This window comes from Anopheles arabiensis, chromosome 3, assembly GCF_016920715.1.
Source record: "Anopheles arabiensis isolate DONGOLA chromosome 3, AaraD3, whole genome shotgun sequence".
NCBI classification, from domain to species: domain Eukaryota; kingdom Metazoa; phylum Arthropoda; class Insecta; order Diptera; family Culicidae; genus Anopheles; species Anopheles arabiensis.
In genome coordinates, this window is record NC_053518.1 from 18,747,039 (window position 1) to 18,771,993 (window position 24,955).

Genomic DNA, 24,955 nt, shown 5'->3' on the forward strand with positions numbered 1-24,955 from the left:
ATCTCGCAGAACGGAGGACAAACATCATCTCGTTAAAGGAAGTTTTATAATATTTATAGTTTAACACCTGCCACACTGTTACACAATACCTTTCTTACTAGCTGATTGTAATCCCTATTCTTGAACACACTGATCCCAACGGAGCATAGCGGCTCGTAGCCGTCCAGCTAGGACCTTCGAATCGATTGCTTTTGCAGAGCAATAATCGGCTCCATGTGTGTCCTTACTTTTGCGCTCCCCTTCCTGCCTGTAACACCACTGTACACATACAATAAGAGGAAAACAATGAGAGAACATTCCCGAACTGGTACTGGTAGGACACCAAGTGCATTATTAAGATTATCTGTCCTCCACATATCAGGCAAACTGCTGCGCACGAACACGTCTTATCGTTCCTGATATGTTCTCCTTTACACCTGCAGGGGTTGCGGTGTGCTAGCTGGATTGAGTTTCGATCGCAAAAAATAAACGCAACGCAAAATACATCTCATATCTCTTAAGCGTATTATTCCGTAATTATCTTCCTGCCTGGTTAAAAGATGACCGACGCACGCAACACGCGGCTAGTCGAACCGGATGATAGTCGAGGAACATATGTTAAATCTGAACACCACACGTCCAGTGTCAACGGACAGTGTGCTAGCGATAAGCTTATTTAAATACAAAACTAAGGATCGATAAATAGGACCGGCTGATGGATAGGGTAGCACATACTACGTAGAAGCGGCACGGTGCATCATGCACCAGCATGTTGCTCATTAACGCCCTGCTTAACTAATCTCGCTAACTGCTAAAGGAACACATCGTTTCACATTTACATGTATATATATATTATCTCTTCCTTGCCTGCTGCTTAACTTATTGTATAAAATTAGAGGAAAAACAGAAAAAAAAATCCGCTTCCATGGCGGCCCTTCTTCCTGCGCATAACTTCCCCGCAAGAACCTGTCTGCAGTTGCGCAAGCGACGTAGCGATCGCGCGCATCGGTTACATGTTGCTGAACACAATTTTCCCGGTTTGCATGTAGTATGTTCTTTAGAACTGTTATGACTTTTTTTTAAATGCTTCTCCTCCCTTATCTAACGAAACTAGGTTGGAGATTGTTATATTATTTTTTGCATTTATGTCGTTTCTATTGATTGTACGCAAAACGTGTGTTTCATATAATGTATATCAATATAAAAAAACCCTCCTATCTGCGAACAAGAAAGGAAATCTAAATTGCACTATCCTTATTCCACTGGCTTGTTGCTGCTGTACACGACTGTTTTTTGTTTCAGTTTAAGTTATTTTGAACGTGTTTGCCGTTGGCGAAACACTGGCTGTGAATTGGCTATTATATTGATATTTTGCAAGTAAAGTCTATTGAGTCTTTGTTGGCATTTGTTTGGGGTGTATATGACTGTATATGAAGGATAATCGATCGGTTAGGCATGGTCGTGAAACCGAGGAACGACCATTCTGCTGGCAGGGTAAGCATAAAAGTTAGTTTAAAAATGAATTCGACAGTGAGTGCGTGCGTACCCATCATCCTACGAGGCCCGAAGCTTGCTTTACACGTTGCGTTGTTTGGAAAGAGGAAAGTGCGATTAGGAAAGTGCTGCTGGAGGGGCATTTTGGACTGTTGTGGAAAATAAATATTAAAGCTTGTATGATCATATATTCCGTACGTACTACATAAGAGGGATTTGCTCTTTTTGTCGTTATTACGCTGTCTGTAAAGCAAACGTTAGGTGTGTCTCGTAGGATAGATAGGTGAGCAATTCCTTCGTTTTCATGATCATGCCCGATCCGATCGATCGATCGACTGTTCGTCTGGGTGGGAATGGATAAAATAAATAGCTTCCTCTCTCTCTCTCTCTGTGCATCTTCCGTAAACGCGAGTGAAATGAATATTGTGTGGTGCGTAAAAGCACGCACATAAAATGGCAGTTAGTGTTAGTATATGGTTCCTTCTCTTCTTCCTCTTTCGCGGTTTTTCTCCTCGCCTCTTATCCTACAGGCTGCTCGATGGGCTACGCACTAGAGGGTGCTTTTAATTTGCCCCGCCTTCGCATGTACTCGCGCCGGATCGGGCTCAGCCGAACCTCGAGAATGTTGTTCACCTTCTCCACGATCTGTTCGGCCGCATCGGGCGTCGCTTCGATATCGTAGTGCTTAAAACTTACCGGTCCGTCGGCCTCACCGCTCACGACATTGCCGGTACAGTACACCAACCGCAGCACCGCCTTCGAGTGTTTCCGCTCCACGATGGTACAGGCGGCTACGGAGTCCATCGTGTGGCAGGCCGGCTTTTGGCGGTTCCAGAACTTGCCCGGATTGTTCGGTATGGGATCAATTTCGAACCGATCGCCCGAGATGCCCAGCTGCACCTCGGTCTTGAGGCGCGATTTGTGGAGGATTTGCACCTGAAACGTACGGTAGAGGGGTGCCTCTATTTTAGACGTGTGCCCTTTGATCCGATCAAGATCTTCCTTCTGCTGGTTGCTAATGCGCTGCGAAGTGGTCATCGTTTCAGCTGGTTCCGATTTCTGTGTACTCGAACCGGTTCCACCTGCCTGTTCCGACGGTTGCTTGATCGGTTTCGATAACGTTGCCGTTGTGGTGGCGTTCGGAGCCGTGGCCGAGGTGGGAGTAGTTAGACTCGTGCTGCGCTCCGTACTGAATGCTTCGAACCGAAGCGACTGTCCGCTAGAGGTGGTGGGCAGCGGCTGATGGCTTGCACTGCTCGACAGCCGCCGTTCGGCCATAACAAGATGCGTGAAACGAAACTTCGAGCACGGTTCGTTCACATCCAGCGGCGGGAAATCCAAATCCAGCTCACCGTCTTCCTCCGTCATGTACAGGCCGTAGTGGCGTACGGGGCGCAACTCTACAGCCGGGTTCGCGATCGTACACTTGTAGCAAATCAGCCCTATAAACTCCTGTATCTTGGCAGTGGCTAGTACGCAGACCGGCAACGGAAAGGCACGCTGCTCTTCCGGAAGAGCGGGAACGAATACTTTGAACGTGCGCACCGGCACCTCGATGTGGCCCGTGCCGTCGAACTTGGCGTACTCGAGAAATTGGTTCTGCGGCAGCGCGGGCAACGTGCTCAACTGTTCGCTGAGCGTCGAACTTAGTCGCTTTCGTGGCGATTCGCTTGGCAGCGAAACCCGCCGGCTAAACAATAGGCTGATTTCATCCTCCTCCTCTTCCGGCTGCAGCACGGAGCTGTCGTCCAGCTTTACACTTCGTATCTGTGACGCTTTGCGTCGTGCAATTTCGAGCTTTTCCAGCTTCTGGGCCGTGTTCGATCGCTGCCGGTGGAACCCACTCTCCTGGTCCATCTGTATTTCGTACGATTGGGACAGTGTGTCGGCATCTTCCTCATCCGTATCGTCCAGCCCGGGGTAGGAAAAGAAGTACTCATAGTCCACTCCGAACCGGGCCTGCATTTGTTGCTTGATTGGATCGATGCCGGGCCCATCGCTGTCTTCATCTGGCGCGGTCGTTTCTGGCTGGGACTGGGGCTGGTTTGTCGTTTCCGCAACGCGTGCTTGCGATTCCCGAAACCGTTTCGCCAGCTGCAGCGGGATGTCCTCCATCACCATCACCGTTTCGCTGACGCCCGTATCGTCGGTGGAGATGAAGGAGTTCCGGATGTGCGACAGCAACCAGTGGGCATTGTTGTACGTCGCCATGCTAGAAAAAAAAAATGGAACGAGGCGAACTGCGTTACTGGCTGCAAACAGCGCAACACGTGCGCGTGCGGGGATGCAAGAGCCTGGGCCCACTATCAACGGTCGGCGGCAGTAAGCCGCACCACGGCGCCTACCTTTTCAGCCAATAATGATTCTTGCGTTGGTTAGTTTTCTTGCTCGTGCACCACACGCACGGTGGAAGCACAAAGGTGAAGAAGACACTGCGATCGCGACGACGCACCGTCTTCCGTGATTATCTAAGTTTAGCCCTCATCGTGGTGCTCTCATTTCCAATTTTGATAGGGTGGTGCTGCTGACCGTTGATGGTGGTGGCGGAGCCGGTTGAAGGATGGTATTTAGTGCACGCAATACAAACCCAGAAACAACTTTCGCACTGGTAGGAACTGCACGATCCAACATTCCCCACGCATCGTCGCCATCCTGCGCTTAGGCATCTTCCCCCGGGCAGAAGGCGTAAGACCAAGGGGATTGTTTTTGCCGGGGCTTAGCCATGACTGTATATTGCAGTGAACAATGCGACAAAAACACCCGGGGCAGAGCAGCAGAACACTGTAGAATGGGAAGAATGGACGAGATGCAGTAAAAAATGCGTAAAATTACACCGAACTAGTGATGCCGAAACAGCCAGCGCTAAAAAACAACATTGACCACCATGTTTGGTAAGTTTGACGTTTGACAGAGAGCATTCAAGCAGATTTGTGTGCTTTTTTTTCTTGTTGCGTGATTCGAGCAGATTAGGGAAATTTTAAAATGGAATTCAACAAAACCTATGTAATTAAACAGTAGATTAAATGAAATCAATTATTTTAAACAAGGATAAAGACACGTTGAAACAACTTGTTCAATACATATTGTAATAAATATTTCAAATTTATCAGCAACCTATTTCGCGCAGAACCTTACAACAGCACACTGCTTGACAATTGTTCACAAGGGGTGCTGTCAGAAGAAAACAACAACACGCAAAAGCAAACTCATCAAATGCCGACGAAAATCTCCAAAACCGTACACAAATCGGCCAGACCAGTGTTTTAGCAAGCAATTTACGCATTTAGATGAGGACAATCCCCCGGAACTGCTGTGATTAACGGACAATCATTCATTGGAACAATGGAGGCACCGTTTGGAGGTACGATTTGTTTTGTTTCTACCGCGATTCGCTTCCTTCGCTTCCCGAAGTTTCGTTCCCAATTTTCACTTTCGATTTCATTATTTACAGGGCGTGATGTGCTTGATCTTTCGCTGGAAGATGATTACCTATCTCCCGCAATGTTCGATAGTGTTCCTCTCTGTGCGGGTTTTAGTGATTTTACCTCGAGTGCCGACGTTCTCCCGCAAACACACCCATCGACCACCACCTGGAACACGGTGAACGAGTGCGCATTGGATGAATTGGACAACCACAACTATGGTGCGGGAATGATCAATCCCGACGACTTTCTGAACGATGTTTCGTACGACTCGTTACATTCACCATCCAACCGAGACACACCTTCGCCGTCCGACAGCCAGCAGAGCTACGATTCGGTACCGTCATCAGGTGGCTTCGATGGCTGCCACGTCGTACCAATGCATTTGGACAGTCCGCCAATCTCACCGCAAACACCGGCCAGCCCAGCTGATGGAACGGGCACGATGAAGTCTGTTACGGAGCTGCGACAACTAAAAATCGTTCCTAAAAATGCTAATTCCCTCTCGAACGTGACGAAAACAATCACCAAGAAAACGATCGTCCTGTCGGCGAAAGACTATCGCGCTCTGCTGGCCAACATGCAAAGCCAGCCGACGAATAATACGATTATATTAAAGGCCACACCAACCAACAAGCTGCCCATTGCATCGGCAGTGAAATCGTTTCCCCGTGCTACACCGGCAGTGGAAACGCCGAAGCAGGAGAAACCCTTTGTATTACCGAAACCTGCAACACCGTCGGTGGGGGTTGATTTGAAAAGTGAAATTAAACCACCGGCAGCTATCAAACAAGAACCAATCTCATCGCCAGTTAGTCCGCTAACCGTGCCGATGATGCTGGCAGCCGGAAACAGCCTATCGGAACGTACGCTTGACGAAAGGCTGCTTAAAAAGCATCAGCGTATGATAAAGAATCGTCAGTCGGCCCTCGAATCGCGGCAGAAGAAGAAAGAGTATGTGACCTCACTTGAGGAGCGTTTGGATGTGCTGTCGAAAGAGAATAACCTGCTAAGGATGGTATGTATTGAACGAAAACGGTGTATTTAGTCGTTTATGTAACGCTTTCGATACTATCTTTCTGTAGGAAAACGCAAACCTGCTGGAAAGGTTGAAAATGCGTTGCACTTGTGCAGCCAATACCCTGCTGGTGGGACAATCTGCAGCAAAACAAGTAACGCCAACAGCTCGCAAAAATGCTGCGATTGTGCTGGCCATGCTGTTTATGGTGTCGATTAATATTTATCCTATTGGGTAGGTTTATTTAACTTTTATAATTAAAAAAAAATTATGCTAAATGGTTTATCTATCTTTTTAGCAATCTTCTCACCAATAATGATCATCTAGAATTAGACACAGTTCCCCACAGGGCCGAAGAATTTCATTCCCGTGGCCTGCTGTGGATGAATGACTCGAATGGTACTAAGCAGCGCGAACGAACCAAGCCCTTCCGCTTGAACCTCACCGCGATCGATGAACTGACCAAAAAAGACCGAATCGAAATGCTACCATCATCCGAGTGTCCATTTTACGTAAATCAAACGGAAAACATACGTCTAGCGAGCGAACTTCGCCGATGGATTGGAGAGAACGGGTATAAAAACCTTACCGACGGCAAAGGCCAGGCAGACGTCAGCATCGACACGTTTGATAAGATGTTTCGCCTGAAGGATACGATCGATTCAATCTACCAACACATGAAGGACATTAGCACGCAGATGAAGTCGTACGAACGGCGGCAGCAAAAGCTAGCCCTAAACGGTGGGAAGAAACTGTCACGCAATCGGCAACGAAAGTCACCTGCAGTTGCTCCTGGTCAGCGCGATACCGCTGTTACATACCGAGGGAAAATACCCTCCCAGCACGATCTTGACCTGTACTATCCACGCGTGCACGTGAAATATGCGGAATTTTTCGAGGAAATTGGTCGCCGAGATGATACGTTTTATTTGGTTTCGTTCAGCGAGGAGCATTTGCTGCTGCCCGCCCTGGCGTACAATAAAACCAGCCGGCCACGCATGTCACTAATGCTACCGACCGTGACGACACCCGGCTCGCCGATGGCCAACGGGACGGATCGCTCGAACAAGATAACGCTCATGCAGATCGACTGCGAGGTAATGAACACGTCCGTGATTCAGATACGCGAAAAAACAATCCCCGGTGATTTACGACCGGGGCAGGGTGGTGAACCGGGTGCTAAGGGTGCAACGGGCGGTTATGGTGGACGCAATGCGACAACTGCCGGTGGGCAAACGAACCGCAGGGCCAACGGTAGCGGAACGACACGAGGCAGCCGATTGGCGCGGAGCAGTAATTCGTCCGCTGCGACACAAGTCGCTGATACGGTGGAGGAAATGCACCCCAAGCGGGACACTGTTCAGCATCAGCATATTCCCAGCCGACCGTTCTTTGTGGAGCGGATGAACGAGCACCTGAAGAGCGAACATCACGTTAATTGAGGGATTAATAGCGCGGTGTTGGCAGACAGACAGACAACCAGAACAAGCATTTAGGGTGATCGTGCGTTGGTTTTATTATTTGTTTTTAGTAAGTTATTGCTGTTGATCTCACAACAAAACAGGAGCTATTATGAAACTGAAAGGTTTTTTTTTATCCTACACAATTAACACCGGCTTAACTTACCGTTCGTTAGAGCACTAGTTTTTTCCGTTAATTTTGAAGCACCATCATATTGCACAAATGATTGTTGATGTTGTAGATGCGAGCGTAAATTGTTACATTAATTTTAGCTTAGTTTCTATCCATTCCACATTGTAATAGTAGCAAAAACCGCACCTTACGTGCAGTTTTCTTTACCTTTTTCAGTTTGATTTATACCATTTTTCTGAACAAAAGATCAAAGTAACTCGTAATGATTGAAGAAAGGAAAATAACGGCCATAATGGTTAAAATTGCAATACTTAATGTAAGGAAGCATACGCAAGCAGCGTAAGGCAGCAAAAGGTAGATAGAACAAATCGTTAATGACTGGGGGTGCAATCAGAGCTAAGGTTAATTATTTTTTGTTTTAAGTTTAATTTTTGGGGATTCACATGCCCTGTAACAGATAACGACAGAGTACAGAACAATTTCATTATTTTGGCATAAAGTAAACGTAGACTGATTTTGTTGATCGTAATGGAACAAGAATGGAACAAAAGGACAGGATTATTGTGTGTTAGAAGTAGCATTGCATTGCTGTATTGTACGTGTGAATTGGATGTGTTATTTTTTCACAAACGTTTTGGAACTACTAAACACTTTGATTGGAATTATAAAAAAAAAACTGCAAAACTGACTGTTTTAATTTCAATACACACAAAATGAAAGAAAACATTCCTCTTTTGCAGTCCGTTACAAATACCACAACAGTATGGTTAAACCTCGGGTTTCCTAACTTGCCATCAGCTAAATGTAAATGACGGTTTTCCTGCCTTTGCTTGATTTTTTACGATTACTATCAACTCTATAATGCTTCAGAAGAGCAGAGCGGTCGTTTGGGAGATAGTTAATTTCTATGAATCGAACCGTTAAGATGATTACGATCATTGATCCCATTCTTCAGCAATATCATTTCGGCATTATTTTCGTCTGCTCAGCGCTGCAGGATTACCATATGGTGTTGGTAGCTTAGCTCTACTATCAAACTCTGCCACCGGCAGATAAAACCCCAAAATGAAGGTCAACCCAAAACGAAACAAACTACCCAACGCTTAATTTTCGGTCTGTTCCGCAGACTTTCCAGCACCAAGTAGCAGTCAGCTAATCGGGTTAAACGCCACCGGCCGAGACCTTCCCCGTACAATCGTGTATCATAATCAATGCTCCACTTGACAAGCGCGCATGCAGGTGAGGGCTGCATACAGGTAGCTAGTGCAGCTCTGTTTTTCCCTCGATCGACGCAGTTCGAAGGGCAGTAGCAAAACCCAAAAACGGTAATGGCAAACAGAGGGTCCGACCAGCGAGGGAGACCCGTAATCCGTAAAGATGGTTAATTAATTTCGATCCGGGCGCCATCGATATTATCTGGCGGCCACCCACCGACAGCATCGTACAGGGTGGCCCTCCTCGATCCAAGGGGCTGTGAAGGGATTTTGAAGGTGTTCGGGAATTTATGATCAACTTTGATTTTTGTTAACGCCCATTTGTTTGCCCCATATGTTGGGTCGAATTAGCTCCGAGGGCTCCAATGTTCTCGAGCGCGATTGAGGGGGGGGGGATATGGGCTGTAAATTCATGCCGTGCACTGCGGGTGTAAACCACACAGTGGAGCGATTGCACCAGGCCTGAACCGGGCGCGGTAAGAATCACATTTCGGCTAGTGTTGGGAATTTCGTTAAAAAAAAGGAACGGAACGGAACTAGTTCATTTTTCAAAAAGAACGGAACGTGAACCTGGGGTGCAAAAGAACCGACCCAGAGCTTAGAAGCCAAACTGTCTTCGGGGGGGGGGGGGGGGGCACTCCAATGGTTGTCGAATGGAACAGAATGCTTCAAATCGAATGGCCAAATATTGGAATCATGGCGAGTGCCAAGATCATGTGGACATCGTGGCATGAAAAATAAATACATTTTATTTTTCGTTGTTCATACTCGCATATTATAATACATCTTTTCCAACCCGTTCTGCCATATGAGTACAGATTTAAATTTTATAATAGTTATTTGTCTAGTTAAGACAAGCAAAATTAAAACAAAAAGTAGGATAGATGTTACAAATTGCACCATAATACCAAATGCAACTCCATTTTTGGTTTTGTTTAACACGATTTTTATTAACGATACGCAGCAAGCAACAGCCGGACAAAGCCGGTTTTTCAAAGAACGGAACGAACGAACGATAGCATCTTGCTAACAATAGCTGGTATCGCGAAAGAATTGGTTTAAAATTAACAGTCGTTAAAAATTAACCAGAGTCGTTAAAAATTGCTAGAATTTGGCATCGCGAACGCATTGAGTTCATTTGTTAATTTTAACGACTGGTACTATGCCGCCGTTGAACAAACGACTGTCAAGAGCGTATGCGATACAAATTAACAGTCGTTTAATTATACTGCTCGAATTTTTTCCCCGTGTTTGCCTATATGCGATATCGAGCAGTCGTTAACTGTTTTGACGATCGTTTATTTTAACAGGAATGAACAACAAATGAACTCGGTTAAACCAAAATGAACTTTAAACGACTGTTAAAATGTGTTCATTTATTCGCGATGCCGGCTAATATTGAAGCGGCAAAAACCGGAACGGAACGGAGTGAACGGAACGGAATGAACGGAAAGAACGGAATGAACGCAAAGAACGAAATGAACGGAACGGAACGGAATGAACGGAATGATCGGAACGGAACGGAATTAACGGAATGAACGGAACGGAACGAAATGAACGGAAAGAACGGAATGAACGGAATGAACGGAACGGAACGATTTTGTATAAAGGATCGGAACGGAACGGCCTACATAAAGAACGGAACTTTTTTACTAGGTTCGGACCGGAACGGCCAACACTAATTTCGGCATTATCGATCGAATTGGGACTCTGCGATCCCCCAACGAGTAGTCCCGTTTGGAATGTGTGACCCATTTTGTGGGCCCATATCCCGAAGTAAAATAACCCGGCCAGTGGGTTGTAATCGTTTTGCCCGGTGCTGGGTGCCTGTGCCGGCTGATCGATGGTGAAGATAGGGAGATGGATGTGTCGATCGTAATTGCGCGTTGCGCCACTGATAGCGATAGGAAACTCTTCGGTCATGCAAATGCGGGACAATGGTGCAGAAAGGCGAACGAAGAATGAAAGGTTTGATTGACGCAAGGAGTGTGCGTGTGTGGCTGAATGGCAAACGGGCGCTGTGTGAGGTCTTTGCATGGTGAATTTGTCCCGCGAAAGGTATAGAAAATAGTAAAAGGTTTATGTAAGAATACGAGGAGATAGGTAAGTATGAAAAGAAGGAGACAATTGAGTAAGTAAGTGAAGAGGTTAATAAGTAAGTAAATAAACAAGTAAGTAAGTAAATAAGTAAGTAAACGAGGGACAACGTGATCGACAACGTGATCAATTAAACCAAAAAAGTAAGTTAAACAGATAGATAGTAACAGGTATGAAAATAGGTAATTAAAAAACTAAATAAGGGAGTAATAGTAAGAATATCAGTTTTCTTAAAATTATAAATTATAAGCTTAAAGTTACAAAAACTTAAGGAAATTTTTAAATATCAAGTTAACTAATTAGGTAAGTAAATAACGAAAGAAACTAAGTAAGTCAAATAACAGCGTAGTAAGTATGTCAGTAAGTTAATAAGAAGATAAGCAAGATAAGCAAAAACGTAAATAAGTATGTATGTATGAAAGGTAAGTAAGCAAATTAGTATGTGAGAAAAAAACAACCTTTTCTGAAAGTAATAAATATAACATAACTAGAAGATAAAAGTGAGCAATTATGTAAATACTTAAACAAATAAAGAAGTATTGAAGTAAACGAGTAAGAAAGCAAGAAATCAATGCGTGAGTGAGTAGTAAGGTATACAAGTACATGAATAAGTATGCATGTTAGAGAGCTATATTAACAATAATACTAAACAAAAACAGAGAGTGATAAAACAATTATTCATATTTACTAAGCAAAAAAAAAGTTAATTGAACAAAATTAAAAAGCTACCATTAATAAAACGAAACATTTGCAGGATTAAATAATGAAGTAACGAACCAAACAAGCGTGCAAGCCGATTTAGTAATATGAAATAAACAGTTATAAATGCTAGCTAAATCTAGCTTAATTTACATAATCACACCTGCCGCAGAATCTACGCTAAACCACTCTCACACAGATGCAACAGTTGCATAAGCCTCGTCCGTTGTTCCTTTGCTGCATACATATCTATCGCTTTTTCCTCATTTTCTCAACTCGATCGCAGAGCAAAGCAAGCCAGCTCCCCTAGAAGACATTCTTCCGAACGTCGGCTCTTTGTCGCTTCCAGGCACAAAATTAACGAGACGGTAATTGAGCTACAAAACCGCCCCTCGGCACAGAGCAGCAGCGGAGTGGAGTGGTAATGGTAATGGTGATCGTGGTAACGAGACCTGACGATCAAACCTCCGTCCATCGAAATCTGTGTACCATTAGCGGGAGTGGAAAAATGGCAAGAAGTAATTATTTTATTACAGCCACCTCGAGCGCCAACCTTTCGCTGGAAGCGAAGGAAGCTACTGGTTCCTCTGCTTTCCCTGGGCAGTGGGAAAGCAGTAGATTGCCTGGAAGGTGGGTCGTAGCATAAACGGTGGAATAATATGCTCTACTTGTTCTACGATCATACGTTGGGAGCATGGGTAAGTTCTACGGCACAGAGGGGAAGCGCGTGTGTGTGTGTTTTTATTACGGACGTCGATGTAGGTTAATGATAAATCGGCCATTTCATAGCTTTGGGACAGCTTGCTATAAACTATGACAATAGAATTTGGCAAAGAAAATAGAAGAGAATTGTTAAGTAATTATAGGCTGATGTTCTTCGATCGCTATAAGCTCAAAAGCGTCTCTGAAAGGTAATAAACCTTAAATGGATTTTATCAAAACCCATCTGTATCATTCATCGCGTTGCCAATCTTCGCCAATCAGCCTCGCCAGACGTAATAACAATGTTCAAAAGCAAAAACCACCCCATTAAAATGGGAGCAACCAAACGCACTATCTCCCAACGATCGCTCGCCAGCAAATCACCACCATCGACGACGATGGAAGGAAGATATTTATTGGGGAAAAATCGTTAAAAATGGCCAGGAAATCATGCCGCGAGATGGGGCAAGATAGAATGCGCTAGATCTGGGGTTTGCCAAACGCCAAAACCGGAGAGGGTTTCGAATGGGAGATGCCAAAAGTAATAAAATTAAAATGGAATAAGGCACACCAAAGTCGAGAGAACGGAGGAAAAACAGCGTGAATCACAAAGAAAACAGCGGCTTGCGAAAAAAGGGATGAAATCGCGACGAAGGGGCAGCAATTCATTCGATCTACCCCGAAAAGAAAGAAAATCTCGTAAATTTTAAAAATTTATTGATCTCACACATTTCTCGATCGCGACCGATTGTGTGCCATCCGGTTCCCCGCTCGATTCCCTTTACTATCGTGTGCGGGAATCTTTGAGCAGTGTAGCAGCGAGGGACTGTCTGTCTGGCGGGTGATAAAGCCAACCTTCTAAAAGTGTCCACCACAGCGTTCTGTGTGGCTCGTGTGGTTGAGACGCTAGGTTGTTCTATCTTTAAAATCTTGAACGTTCTGTACCGGTGGCGTTGCGCGAATGGGTATTGGGCCATCCCATCCCGTTCATTCCTGGAATGTGTGTGAGCTTGTGCGTTCAGAATTCGTAAAGGTTTCTGTATGCCGTGTGGGACGAGACAGATTAATATTCATCTCATCGTTCGGAGTCTAGAGAAGGAGTCAACTTTAGCAAAAAGCTAGACTGATGTGGCAGGAAAATGGATGTGAAAAGACCTACAGCGTTGTATTTATTTTCTATTTGGTTTGTAAATTTCATTATTTTGTCTGGCTTTATTCAATTCAGCATTAAATATTATTGCAGTTTTATTCTAGTACATTTATTGTTTTTCTAATGTTTTGCGTTTTCTAATTGATTTCTTTTCCCTTTTTAATCAGCACTTAGATTATTTTATTTACTTTTTTATCATTTTTAATAGTTTTTTTATCTTCCATAATTTTAAAAGCAAATTAAAATTGCGATATATTTACATTTTAATCTTGTTTGCTTAATTGCATTGTAACTGCAGCAGAGCAAAGACTTTCCTTATTTCTTATTTGTTTTATGAGCTGTTTTATTTTATTTGATTGGGGTTTCTAGTAATCTTCTAATTCTTATTCAATTTACTTTTTTATAGCACAGAAATTTTTTTATAATAATATTCCAATACTGTTACAATGTTTCGACTGTTTTTAGCAGTGAAATGAAAAAAAATTAATTACTACCATTTGTTTTTGTTACTGCAAATATTACCAAGTACATTTACAAATTAATTAATTGAATAAATAACATATTGTAAAATGTAAATACTTACTAAGTAAGTAAGTAAGACTTTCCTTATTTCTTATATTTGATTGGGGTTTCTATTCTTATTCAATTTACTTTTTATAATAATATTTTAATTAGCAGTGAAATGAAAAATTACATTATTTGTTGTTACTGCAATATTTTATTAATTAATTAATTGAATAAATAACATATTGTAAAATGTAAATACTTACTAAGTAAGTAAGTATTTACATTTTACAATATGTTATTTATTCAATTAATTAATTTGTAAATGTACTTGGTAATATTTGCAGTAACAAAAACAAATGGTAGTAATTAATTTTTTTTCATTTCACTGCTAAAAACAGTCGAAACATTGTAACAGTATTGGAATATTATTATAAAAAATTTCTGTGCTATAAAAAGTAAATTGAATAAGAATTAGAAGATTACTAGAAACCCCAATCAAATAAAATAAAACAGCTCATAAAACAAATAAGAAATAAGGAAAGTCTTTGCTCTGCTGCAGTTACAATGCAATTAAGCAAACAAGATTAAAATGTTACTGTGGTCTATCTCCACAATTGCTTTGTTCAATTATCGCAAGTTCAATTGCTTCGTGCGTGTGGTACCGTTTGCTTGCTGGTACAAGTACGATGAGTCCAATAACGGATGCGTGCGACATGCAATCGCTTATCGTTGTCCATCCCAACGCAGTTGCGGTTGAGTAAATCCACTCAGTGTCATGATTAGCAAGCGTAGTGATAAGGAGGTGTAAGAAATAGCCCGCTCATGTACTGTGTACTTAATTTTGTACTACTTTTCACTTAAACGAACCCCAATACAGTGTATTGTTAACAGCCTTTTTATATAATGATGAACCTTGATGAAACTATTCAACTTTTTACTGCACTTTTCATGTTTTTGTTCAAACCTATTGTAAATAATGACCGATTTCTTTCACCTTACCCCTATTTTCCATCCAAAATATCCATCCCCACAGCACCATTCCAAGTGGCCCCGGTTCCATAGATCAATTGCTTCGGAATCAATTAACAGCAGCACATCACGCGCTTCGTGCGTTCGTTTGCGTTTGCGTTTCCGCGCGGAGTGCCTGATAATTATGCTCAATTACCATCACTCACCCGCCACTACCAACGGTGGTATCGATTCGCGAACCAATATATGGAACACGGGAGGGTAAACGAGACCTACAGATGCTACACGCACCACACACAAGCGAACGTGATCTTAAAGTGATCACGCAGAAGGACTCGCTTTCTTTGCACAAAAGGGTTTCGGCAGCATCGCTACTGGAGTGCTCGAGTGCTGATTGATTTTTAATTCCCTATCCACCTTGTAGTCGAGCAGCAGCATGGTTTGATGAAATTGAAACTACTCCAAAAAGCAAAAAAAAAAAAAATTAAACCGGGCCAATGAAGACTCACTCCCAGACTCACAGCTACAATATCCGATTGCAACGATATCGTTACGTGCAAAGGAGAGCGAAATGACGATCTTTTAAAGTTTAAGCTCGCCTAAATTGACCCTCAAACACGACAACCTGCTTCTTCTTGCACGGGATGACCCTTACTTGGAGTGCGTGGTGGCATGTGTGTGTGTGGCCTTTTAAATAGATCATATATCAATTTGCCCCGATACACGAAACTCTCTTCGTGCGGGCCCATGTGCGGGCCCGGGCCAAACGGCAACAGCGAATAATTCGAGGCGGTTTGTTTATGAGGTGAATGGGGGCAACGAAAATGATCGTTTCTTTTGTTCCTGTTTGTTATATTATCTCACTTATTTTTTGTTGATGATGCTGTTGCCTTCCTCCGGTCACGCTATGCAGCCCCGCGAGCGGGGGAAAGTATTGTATTTCGATATGGGTCACCCGGTGAAGCTTATGAGGTTTCGGCTCGATTCGAGGGTATGTTTTTTGATAGGATAAACGATATTTTCAATGATCTTTATTGATCCGTGCTGTATTTTTTTTAATGTAGCAAGTACATGATCCTCTTGACATAATAGCTAATATGATCTTTAGGGAGTTTTTGGACTCATTTTGAATAATACAGTGTAAGGTAATGTTGTATTTTTTTAAGAGATCATTACGTAAACTGGTTTAATTTATATCAATTTTCCACCCATTTCCTCTCGATGAGATAATTAATATTTACTCAATAAAGCTGCTTTTCCTTCATGGCATAAATGTGCTTATTTATTTTTAGGTCATAACATAATACTCACCCAAAACCGCAGGTTAAAGTCGATGTTTAATGAAATGGCATCAAACATTGCCTCTAACAGTTTGGTACTCAAAATCAGACCAACTTGCTGGTGGTTTTTGGGGATGCCTCCCTCTACTATTAACACACATACACTCGTCGACGCCAACCCTATGCACAAACCTGTGCCGGTAGCTTGGGCACGAATTCCATTAACTCGAGCCGGAAGCTGATCGTTTGCTGAGCTGTTATTGGAACATTTATACTGTGCTGCACCATCCACCACCATCCTAGTCTCTTTTGCTTTTCTCATCAGTCGATGGTACACGGTAAGGTGAGCTACGATGACCCTTTTTCCGGCCAAAGTGCTAAGGTTAGAGGGTTCTGCTGTTCGACGTGTTCCGTTTTATTGGACGATGATGTTTGATCGAAGATGAGGTGCTTGGGTGCTTGAGAGGGTTTATATGGAGGCATCGCAAGCTGAAACGTGCGTGTGTTTTTCTCTGCCCATTTTGCTCTAAGTGGAGTTTAAGTTGTTTGAAATTTCATTTCATAGAAACGAAGCAGATGGGTAGATATTCGCGGTTGTGTAATAGTGTATAGCTTAGATTGTGCAACAGTTAAAGTTTGTGTAACATGTCAGCACTTTGGAAAAAGAAGATAAAAGAGTGATAAAACCGTTCAAATCAAATTCAAATATAGTACAAAATTATAATTGTAGAAAAGATCATATACTATTAGTTGTTAAAATGTTCTTATTACAGTACTTTGCTTTCTGGCAACTTTAATGGTTATTCCTCGATGCATTCGTTCATTTACAAAGAGTTCGTCGCCATTGAATCGATCGTTAGAAACAACCAACGAGACTGATAATCAGTGGACAGAAAAAGTTGAGATATTAGAGCTTTGGATTTGAAAAAATAATATATAATAAAGATGACCGATGAGAAAAAAAGTTAATAATCAGAATATGTTTGGAAAAAGCCTGAACAAACGCCGATCAACTTTATTTTAAGTTATTATTCTAACAAATGATACGTCCTTGGAGTTTGTGATAGAAATTTTGAGATATTTTGAAGTGAACACGAGTTCATAAGCATACATTCAATTTGGCTTTCTTTTAGGATTAAAGTGTGAACTCGTAGCTCGGGTGTATGGCTTCAAGCTCCAAATGGACCGTGCCGCTATACGTAGCACTGACTATCCCGCGTTTTGAGTAATCCATCAGTCACTGAAAGTGAACCCAACAAGTGGTACAGGCTGGCCTTGACTGACAACGGCTGTCGAGCCAAAAAAAGAAGTTAAATCGCCCAAATTTTGAGTGCAACGGAACACCAAAGCTTAAAACTACGTTCTTATGTTGTGAATACTATTTTTTATATTGTTAGACCATAAATAGCAAAATCAATCAATTTTAGATATTCTTTGTCAGAATAGATTCTGCTCGAGGACTGAAAATGGCTTCGATAACTAAGCAATTCTATATATTTTAGATATGCTCAGAAGCTAATCTACAAAGCTAGATGTCTAACGGGGTTGTCCATTTGTTTGAAAGAGTTCCACAATATCTCTATACATACGTCAGGATGAAAAGAAAGAGCACTCTAGACTTAGGCTCAGGTGGCTTAATAGGCTTATTGCATTCAATATAAAGATCGCTCACAAAGATAAAGATAAAGAGCGTAGATGGATGCTGCATGGTGCTATATCTCAGACCTACAATACAATTCCGTAGTTTATTCTGAAATCTGTATCGATTCGACAATATTTGTCGATAAGGGTTGACGTCATGTTTCAGGTCCTATGCATGATAGATGCATTCATGTTCAATTAATGTGTTCTTGAAAACTGATCCATGTTTTTCTTATTTCAAGCAACTGGAAGCACTGGAGAAAGTAAAGTTATAATACTGCAACAATAATCATCCAAATAAGGACGAACAAATAATTTCCTTTGTTAATTACTGCGGTAATTCAATTATTCTAAACCCAGCTAATGGCTACCAACGCTACCTTGCATTGGTGAAAGGTAGATTAGCCTTTACCCAAGCAACCTTGGCGGTGGACGCGGAATAGAAAAGCATAAAAAAACAACAAAACAGTTCACCAGTTGGAAAAGTAAATTTCCCCATCTGCGCTGACCTTGTCCGAATGAGCGTGTGTACCGGTGCCCAGCGTACACCGGTGGCGCTACCGTATTGCACACCATCCTTTCTCTGCCCGCACGAAAGTGATCAAACCGTGCTTGCGTGAAAGACGCAACGTGTGCAGCGGCGGTTCTCCCATTAGCCGCGATACATCGCGTACACTTCACAAAAGTAAACAAATCCATCCATCAAAGCTGGAAGCGCAGTAATAGAGGTAGTCGTTTTCCGCTGTCATCGTTAGCATCGATCTGTCAGCCTGCCGTGATGGCAACGCATCGTTTGTTGTTTTGTTTTTTGCGCTGCCAATTTCGTTAGATGGACAGCAAACACGTTGCAGCGCACGCAAACGCCCGTTGCGCAGAAGCCGGGTAAAGGCTGCTGATGAAGGTATTTTTGTTTGTTTTCCGTAAATGAAACTTCCTTTTTTTTCGTTTCTTCGTCTAATAATGCTGCCCAAAGCCGCAAGTTCATTCGGTGCCAACTGGTGCAAACTTTTAATACGCTTGCCCGATTTAATGACTTGTGGAGCGATGCATTTGCGCTAAAGGTGCGCACACGGAAGGACAAACGCGCGGGTACAGGCGTCTTCCGAACGCTTGTTGGTGGCCTCCCCGGAACGGTGACTAATAGTAGCAAGCGCGTCGGTGCGAATGTAGATGCTGCGCTGTTGCCTGGCGTTTCGAAAGTCTCAGCTGCGGTAGGCAGATCGAATGTAGACCAACATCATAATTCATGAGTGACTTTGGCTTTTTGTTGTTGTGGTAGTCTTCTCTTTCTTCAGCGTTACACTCACTTCTCTGTGCAGCTCATCGGGAGATGCAATCACCTCAAGGACGGCGAGTTGGTGTTTGGGTGGCCACACAACAAATCAACGAACGGTGGATTCTACAGTGTTTTTTTATTTGTCTTTTATTGTGCATGCACAAGTGGAGTACACTTCATGCTTGGAATATATTTATCACACAAAAATCGAGTTATTCTCATTTTAATTTGAAAAGATTGTGACATAATGACACAATGACATTTTAGATTTGTATGAAAAGAATAAATTGTGGCAATATTTTAACATAAAATTAAGATAAAAGATCAAATCCTCTTTGGTGACTACATTAAAAATATTAAAAAATATATTATTATAAGTAATAGAATTACGATTACAAATCAGAAGGTCAATTAAACAATATTGTCAATACAATCAACCAATGATCAATGATACTCTTCTATCCTGTGCCAGATTGTTTATCCACTTTTACCATCTCTTCGACTTTGACTGCTCTATTAACTCTTTCCGTAACCGTCTTCTTTCCTCTAATCTCTGTAATTCTCCTTTTTAGTTTTCTTTTATTATCTTCTTTTTTAAAGTTTATGATAGTCTCTTTGCGCTCTTCCCGTTTTTTTTTATTTTTTTTGTTACGCAAGGCTTAGTTTAGATCGTAAAAGTTTTATTTATATTGTTATTAATTAATTTTAAGTCTTTGTTATTTAGCCTTGATGGCGGATATTTTGTGTTTAATAAATGAAACAAATGAGATTACAATTTTTTTCAATATATTAAACAAATACTGTCAAAAGTACGAAATGTTGCTAAAACTAATAAAAAACATGCAACATGATTATCATTTCTATTTATTTTAAGCATCAAATTCCTCCCGCCGAGCTGTTATGATAGGAATTTTAATTTTATTACCAGGACAACATTCTTTTCCTTAGCTTCGTAAACCATATCATGGCTGTTCTAATGGCGAACTGAATGATGTCAATCTTTTGTCAAACCTTGTTAGTTCTAGATCGCATTCTTCCCTGCTCATTAGCATAAGCTGCTAATATCTAGCCGTTTGCCAATTCCCATTACTTATAATGATTAAGCGAGGCGAAGCGTTGTAGCTTTTTGCCCAATTCGACTCTGTTATTTCTTCTTTTGCTTCATTCTTCATCCCAGTTAATATGAGAAAATGTCACAAATTATTTTAATGGCCGATGATATACATCTAATTTTTCTTTTCTAGTCGTGTATTATTTCATCCACCGGTCGTTTCCTTCTTTATGGTTCCGCCGTTGGCACCTTTGGCGAGCAGGGAAATGGGTTTAGATCAACCCTTCGCGATAAAACAACGAGGTGAGATGGGTGGAGTGAATGAACGGTGTGCTATTAAAAACAAACCAGCCCCATCTGCAGGGAAATAAAATTTGAAGGAAGTGAGGATTCTTTTCAAAACCAAACAAAAGACAAAAAAAAACGGACGAATTCTCCACATGAGGCGTTCTTAGGAACAGTTTGTACGATGCTCGCGGTTGGAAAGAGGAACGAGGTGTGTCGTTTTATCGTTTCCCTGCCAATGATGCTACCTTCGCGACATTAGGCAGGGACACCCTGCATTAGCGAACCTATCATATTGGCGGTGGTTTGTGTGGTTAGCGTTTTTTGTCAGTGTGTGTTCCCTCTTGACCTTCACCTGTGCATGGTATCGTGCAGACAAATGCCCTTCCAGTCCTAAGAACTCGAAGAAAAAACTGGCAGCTAAAAACAAACCTAAACGTCTGTTGAGTTACGATGCCCACAGGGGTCAGACTGAACGTAGTATTAAGGTTCTTTTTTTTTATCCAAAAAATGTTCATTTTTTAAATAATTTTGACAATCCTGCTCGTTTCCGGTTCGCTTCCGGAGGTCATCGAAGCGATGCAGTTTTTTTTTTGTTGCTGTCGCTGAGGTGTAGGGTTTAATCCACAAAGTGGGGACGAAGGTCACCCTTGAGTCATTCGGCTCGAGTAGAAACAGAGAAGATGACGCAAAAGATGCACCCATTGCCTTGTGAGACAGGACGTTCGTTGGATTCTAGGAAAAGGAGAAGGTGAAGAATGTTTATTTCATGGGAATGATTTTTTCTTCCACTGATGCATTTTTTCCCCCTATCCTTATGCGGGCCGGTCCGACAGGGTATATGTTATTTATCCTTACCTTATTAGCCTTTAAGGTAGGATACGGTCAGGTGATTATGGATCCTTCATGGAAAAAAGCGCATACGCTGTTACGTATAAGTCATTGCGTAGGAAAAAAGGTGCCGAGAGAGAAAAGGATCACAAAGGAATGTTGGGCAAATGGAAGGAAAAGAGGCAGACAAAGAGCAGGTTCATCCCTTTCTCGGTGCTTACAATCTGTCTCCTCGTTTAGACGGTACTGCGCCAGGAGAATTGATAATTGAAAGCCTCTCATACCCAGTGCAGCACGTTGAGTGATGAGTATTTCTTGGTGGAGGGTTTTTTCCAGTTCTTTTTGAAATGCTTTACGCAGCGGAGGTGATGAGAAAATTTTTAATTGAATAAGGATAAGCTCGTGGTAAGGATTGGTCCTTTGCGCAATGCATTGTTAGGAAATGTTTTATTCTATTAACAAAGGTTTATTGGTTACAGGTTTATTTGCAGTTCGAAGGAAAGGTAAGAGATGGCTTGGACCAAATTGAAGAATGAAAATATATTTTAATGTGTAATTTTTTTAAATTTGAGTAGTCATCACACACAGAAAAACGGTCAATTTCCATGATTAGTTGAAACAATGAATTGTAGTGTAATTACACGAACTAGGTTTGAAAATTTTAAATAAAAATAAAAAATACAATTATCGTTAAATGTTATGCTGAAGTAGTACATTAATCTTGAAATTAATATTAATATAAAAACAGAAAAATTAAGCAATATGTTATAACCAAACAACACAAAATATTTTAAAACATTTCATGGAATGACTCGTGAGATATAAGTATGGAATTCCATTTGATTTTACTGTTGTTTATTTATACATCTTGTTTGTATTTAAATGTTTGATGATGTCGATGTGAGGGTAGGATGTGAAAATTGTGATGTGAATTATTAACATGAATTGTTGAAATTGATGTATAAATAATGGAGGCCTTTTCAGTTAATTTAATTTTAATTTTATTTCTTCAATGTTGGATTTATAACATCATTTATTAAAAATAAAATAAAAAGCAACAAAGCCTAAGATGCGAAAGTGTGATGTAAATGTGTTGCTGATTTAATGAACTATGAAAAATCAATGTTGAAAAAACCATAAAAGAGCTAATATTATCTACAATATTTAAAAAAAACAAACAACAAATGTTTGCCAATGGTACAAGATAACAAAAATGGATCGCAATAAAATTGACACCGATACCATCTCGCCTACTGCGATTCCGTTCTGCGTGAATAGCAACCTGTTGCTCTAATGACTTGTAGTCCATAATTATAGGTGGCTCCGTTTTTTTTCCTCCAGTCCAAAGGCGGCTTCCTTAACAATCTCCTCAACGGTCACCCTCCCCCGAACGCTCAAACCTTACCATTCGTGGGCGTAGGATGTGAAAATTAATGGTTTCCCTTTTACGCGTTAGCGACCGTGCGTCGGTACGCGGTACACACATGAAACACCCGGGCGAAGAGGAAACTAAATCAAACCCCGGCTCCGATAAGAACTCTTTTATTGGGTGTGATGAAGCGAATTATGTGAAGGAAGTGAGGGCTTGGAAAAGAGAGAGAGGGAAAAAAAGCCCGACAACACAAGTAGCATTGGGAAAGAAAAACATACCGCAAACATAACACCAAACAGACACACACACACACATACACTGGCTCGTCGGGCAGGCGGTCAGGCCGGCCACCCGGCAAACGGTTCAGCCGGAAAACTGCCTCTAAGAACCGTAAATTGTGTGATGGATTTTAATTTCGTCTTTTTTCTGCTTCTCGCGTATCTTTTTTTGTTTCTTTTTCAGTTTTTTTTGGGAGTTTCTTGTACGAACGCACCGGAACGCTTGTTCGGGACCATTGACCATTGGTTATGAGCATAATTTAAGTGGGGTTTGTTTCGGAAGGCTATTAATTGTTTTTTTTTTGTGGTGGTACATATCTTATCTATTCAGTTCCCACAGTGAATGGAGCGAAAATGAATGAAAAAGTGTTTTTCTCCTTCAGTGATTCTAACTGGAATTGAAAACGGGAAAAATGGGTCGCAGCGTGATCTATTACCAGCGGAAGAGCAGATAAGACATTTGTGACATTTGAAGTGAGCTTTTTTTCAATTTTAAAATAATTTACTTCCCATTGCATAATCGAAAGTTGAATAAACACTCTGTAGGTAAGCTTAAATGTGTTCTCTCTCATAAAAAGATAGCTTCGTTGTTTAAACAATGTGCCCTCTTCCAGCCCTTGAGACCCCACATAACTGCAAGCTCGATCAGCATTATTACGACAGTCCAAAAGGGGGCCATCCCTTTGGTTGCCACACTCTGACACACCTTGGATCACATCGATTAGCGCGCGCTGCAACCGGTGGCGATGATGCATCGGTGCATCGAACTCACGGGAAAGCGGTTCACTTTCGTTTGTTCACTCCCGTCACACGCGTGTGCATTACGCGTGCAATATGTGTCTTCTCTTCCCCCGACCCGTTAGCCGCCAGCGGGGCGATGGGAACGACGATTATCGCAACCAGTTTCCGCGATAACAATGTGCCGATAATGACGATGCTGTTGCCGCTGCCAACCCTTTCGCCCAGGCCAAGACGAGTTGTCGGCTGAATTGCCTATTTTCTTCTTGGAAGAGCATTGGAACACCGTGCGGAGGAAGGGAAGGGAACAAAGCAAAAATGCATTCGGCTCCCAATGGTGTGTGCTGTTGTTTGATTTTCTTTCTAAACTTCTTCACCGATTGTTTGTCGTGACGTGAGGTTTGAAGAAACAATCGCTCCCGATGGCAGAAGAAAGTTCGTTACGCATCCATTGATTTGGACAATGCGCGGCTGGAGCGTATGCGTGCGCTTCGCCACTAACGTCACCATAAGTGACGCAAATGAGGAAATTACCGGTAGTTTTAACGGGTGGGTTTGTTTTGTTTTCCCAAAAATTAGTGTTATAGTTTTTTTTACAGTGCCGTGGGTATATGTTTTATAGTAGAGCAATGAACTGTGAGAAATGATGGATGAGGCAGCAGATTCTTGATACGTGTACTGTTGTTATTTTTTTTTTATTTGGAAAATTGATCAGATAAGATAAAGCAAATTTTTACTTCGTATTAGATTTTCATAACTGAATTTAAGTTAATTTTTGTGATAGTTTTGAGCAGAGCTGAATAATAATAATAATAATAATAATAATAATAATAATAATAATAATAATAATAATAATAATAATAATAATAACAATAATAATAATAACAATAATAATAATAATAATAATAATAATAATTATAGTAATAATAATAATAATAATAATAATAATAATAATAATAATAATAATAATAATAATAATAATAATAATAATAATAATAATAATAATAATAATAATAATAATAATAATAATAATAATAAGTATAATTATAATGATAATAAGTATAATTATAATGATAATAATAATAAATTACAAACAAAACAAGCAAGAGAATACCAAGGCCTTCGTAAGGAATAGCAAATAGAAAGAAAGAGAAATAGAAAGATATAGTAATGTAATGTGAGTGAAATTGTGGATTATAATGACGAAGTTTATTGAAAATTATGAAATAAGTCTAAAAATGCAACAAGAAGAGATAAAATGACAAGAAAACAAATTAATATACTCTTACTGAACATTAAGTAAGTCTCCTAACCGTAAGCAATATAATAAAAGTGAAGTGAAGTGAAGAGGAATTCAAA

General features: G+C 41.3%; 2 protein-coding genes across 3 annotated transcripts; one reads left to right on the top strand and one right to left on the bottom strand.

Annotated features, from left to right (window-relative positions):
• Window positions 1-27: 27 nt before the first annotated feature.
• LOC120903164 (stress-activated map kinase-interacting protein 1) lies at window positions 28-4,355 on the bottom strand. Of its 2 annotated transcripts, none has more exons than XM_040312412.1 (2): window positions 4,061-4,355; window positions 28-3,685 (listed from the first exon to the last, which is right to left on the bottom strand). In XM_040312412.1, the coding sequence occupies exons 1-2, from the start codon at window positions 4,102-4,104 to the stop codon at window positions 2,017-2,019; spliced, it is 1,713 nt and encodes a 570-aa protein (XP_040168346.1). In that variant the 5' UTR covers window positions 4,105-4,355; the 3' UTR covers window positions 28-2,016. The 2 variants fall into 2 exon arrangements, with proteins under 2 accessions (XP_040168346.1, XP_040168347.1); XM_040312413.1 differs by having other exon boundaries at window positions 3,819-4,355.
• Window positions 4,356-4,654: 299 nt separating this feature from the next.
• Window positions 4,655-8,182, top strand: LOC120903376 (cyclic AMP-dependent transcription factor ATF-6 alpha). Its single transcript, XM_040312788.1, has 4 exons — window positions 4,655-4,834; window positions 4,925-5,913; window positions 5,981-6,147; window positions 6,212-8,182. Exons 1-4 carry the CDS (start codon window positions 4,816-4,818, stop codon window positions 7,353-7,355), a joined length of 2,319 nt encoding a protein of 772 aa, XP_040168722.1. The 5' UTR covers window positions 4,655-4,815; the 3' UTR covers window positions 7,356-8,182.
• The last annotated feature ends 16,773 nt before the right edge of the window (window positions 8,183-24,955 follow it).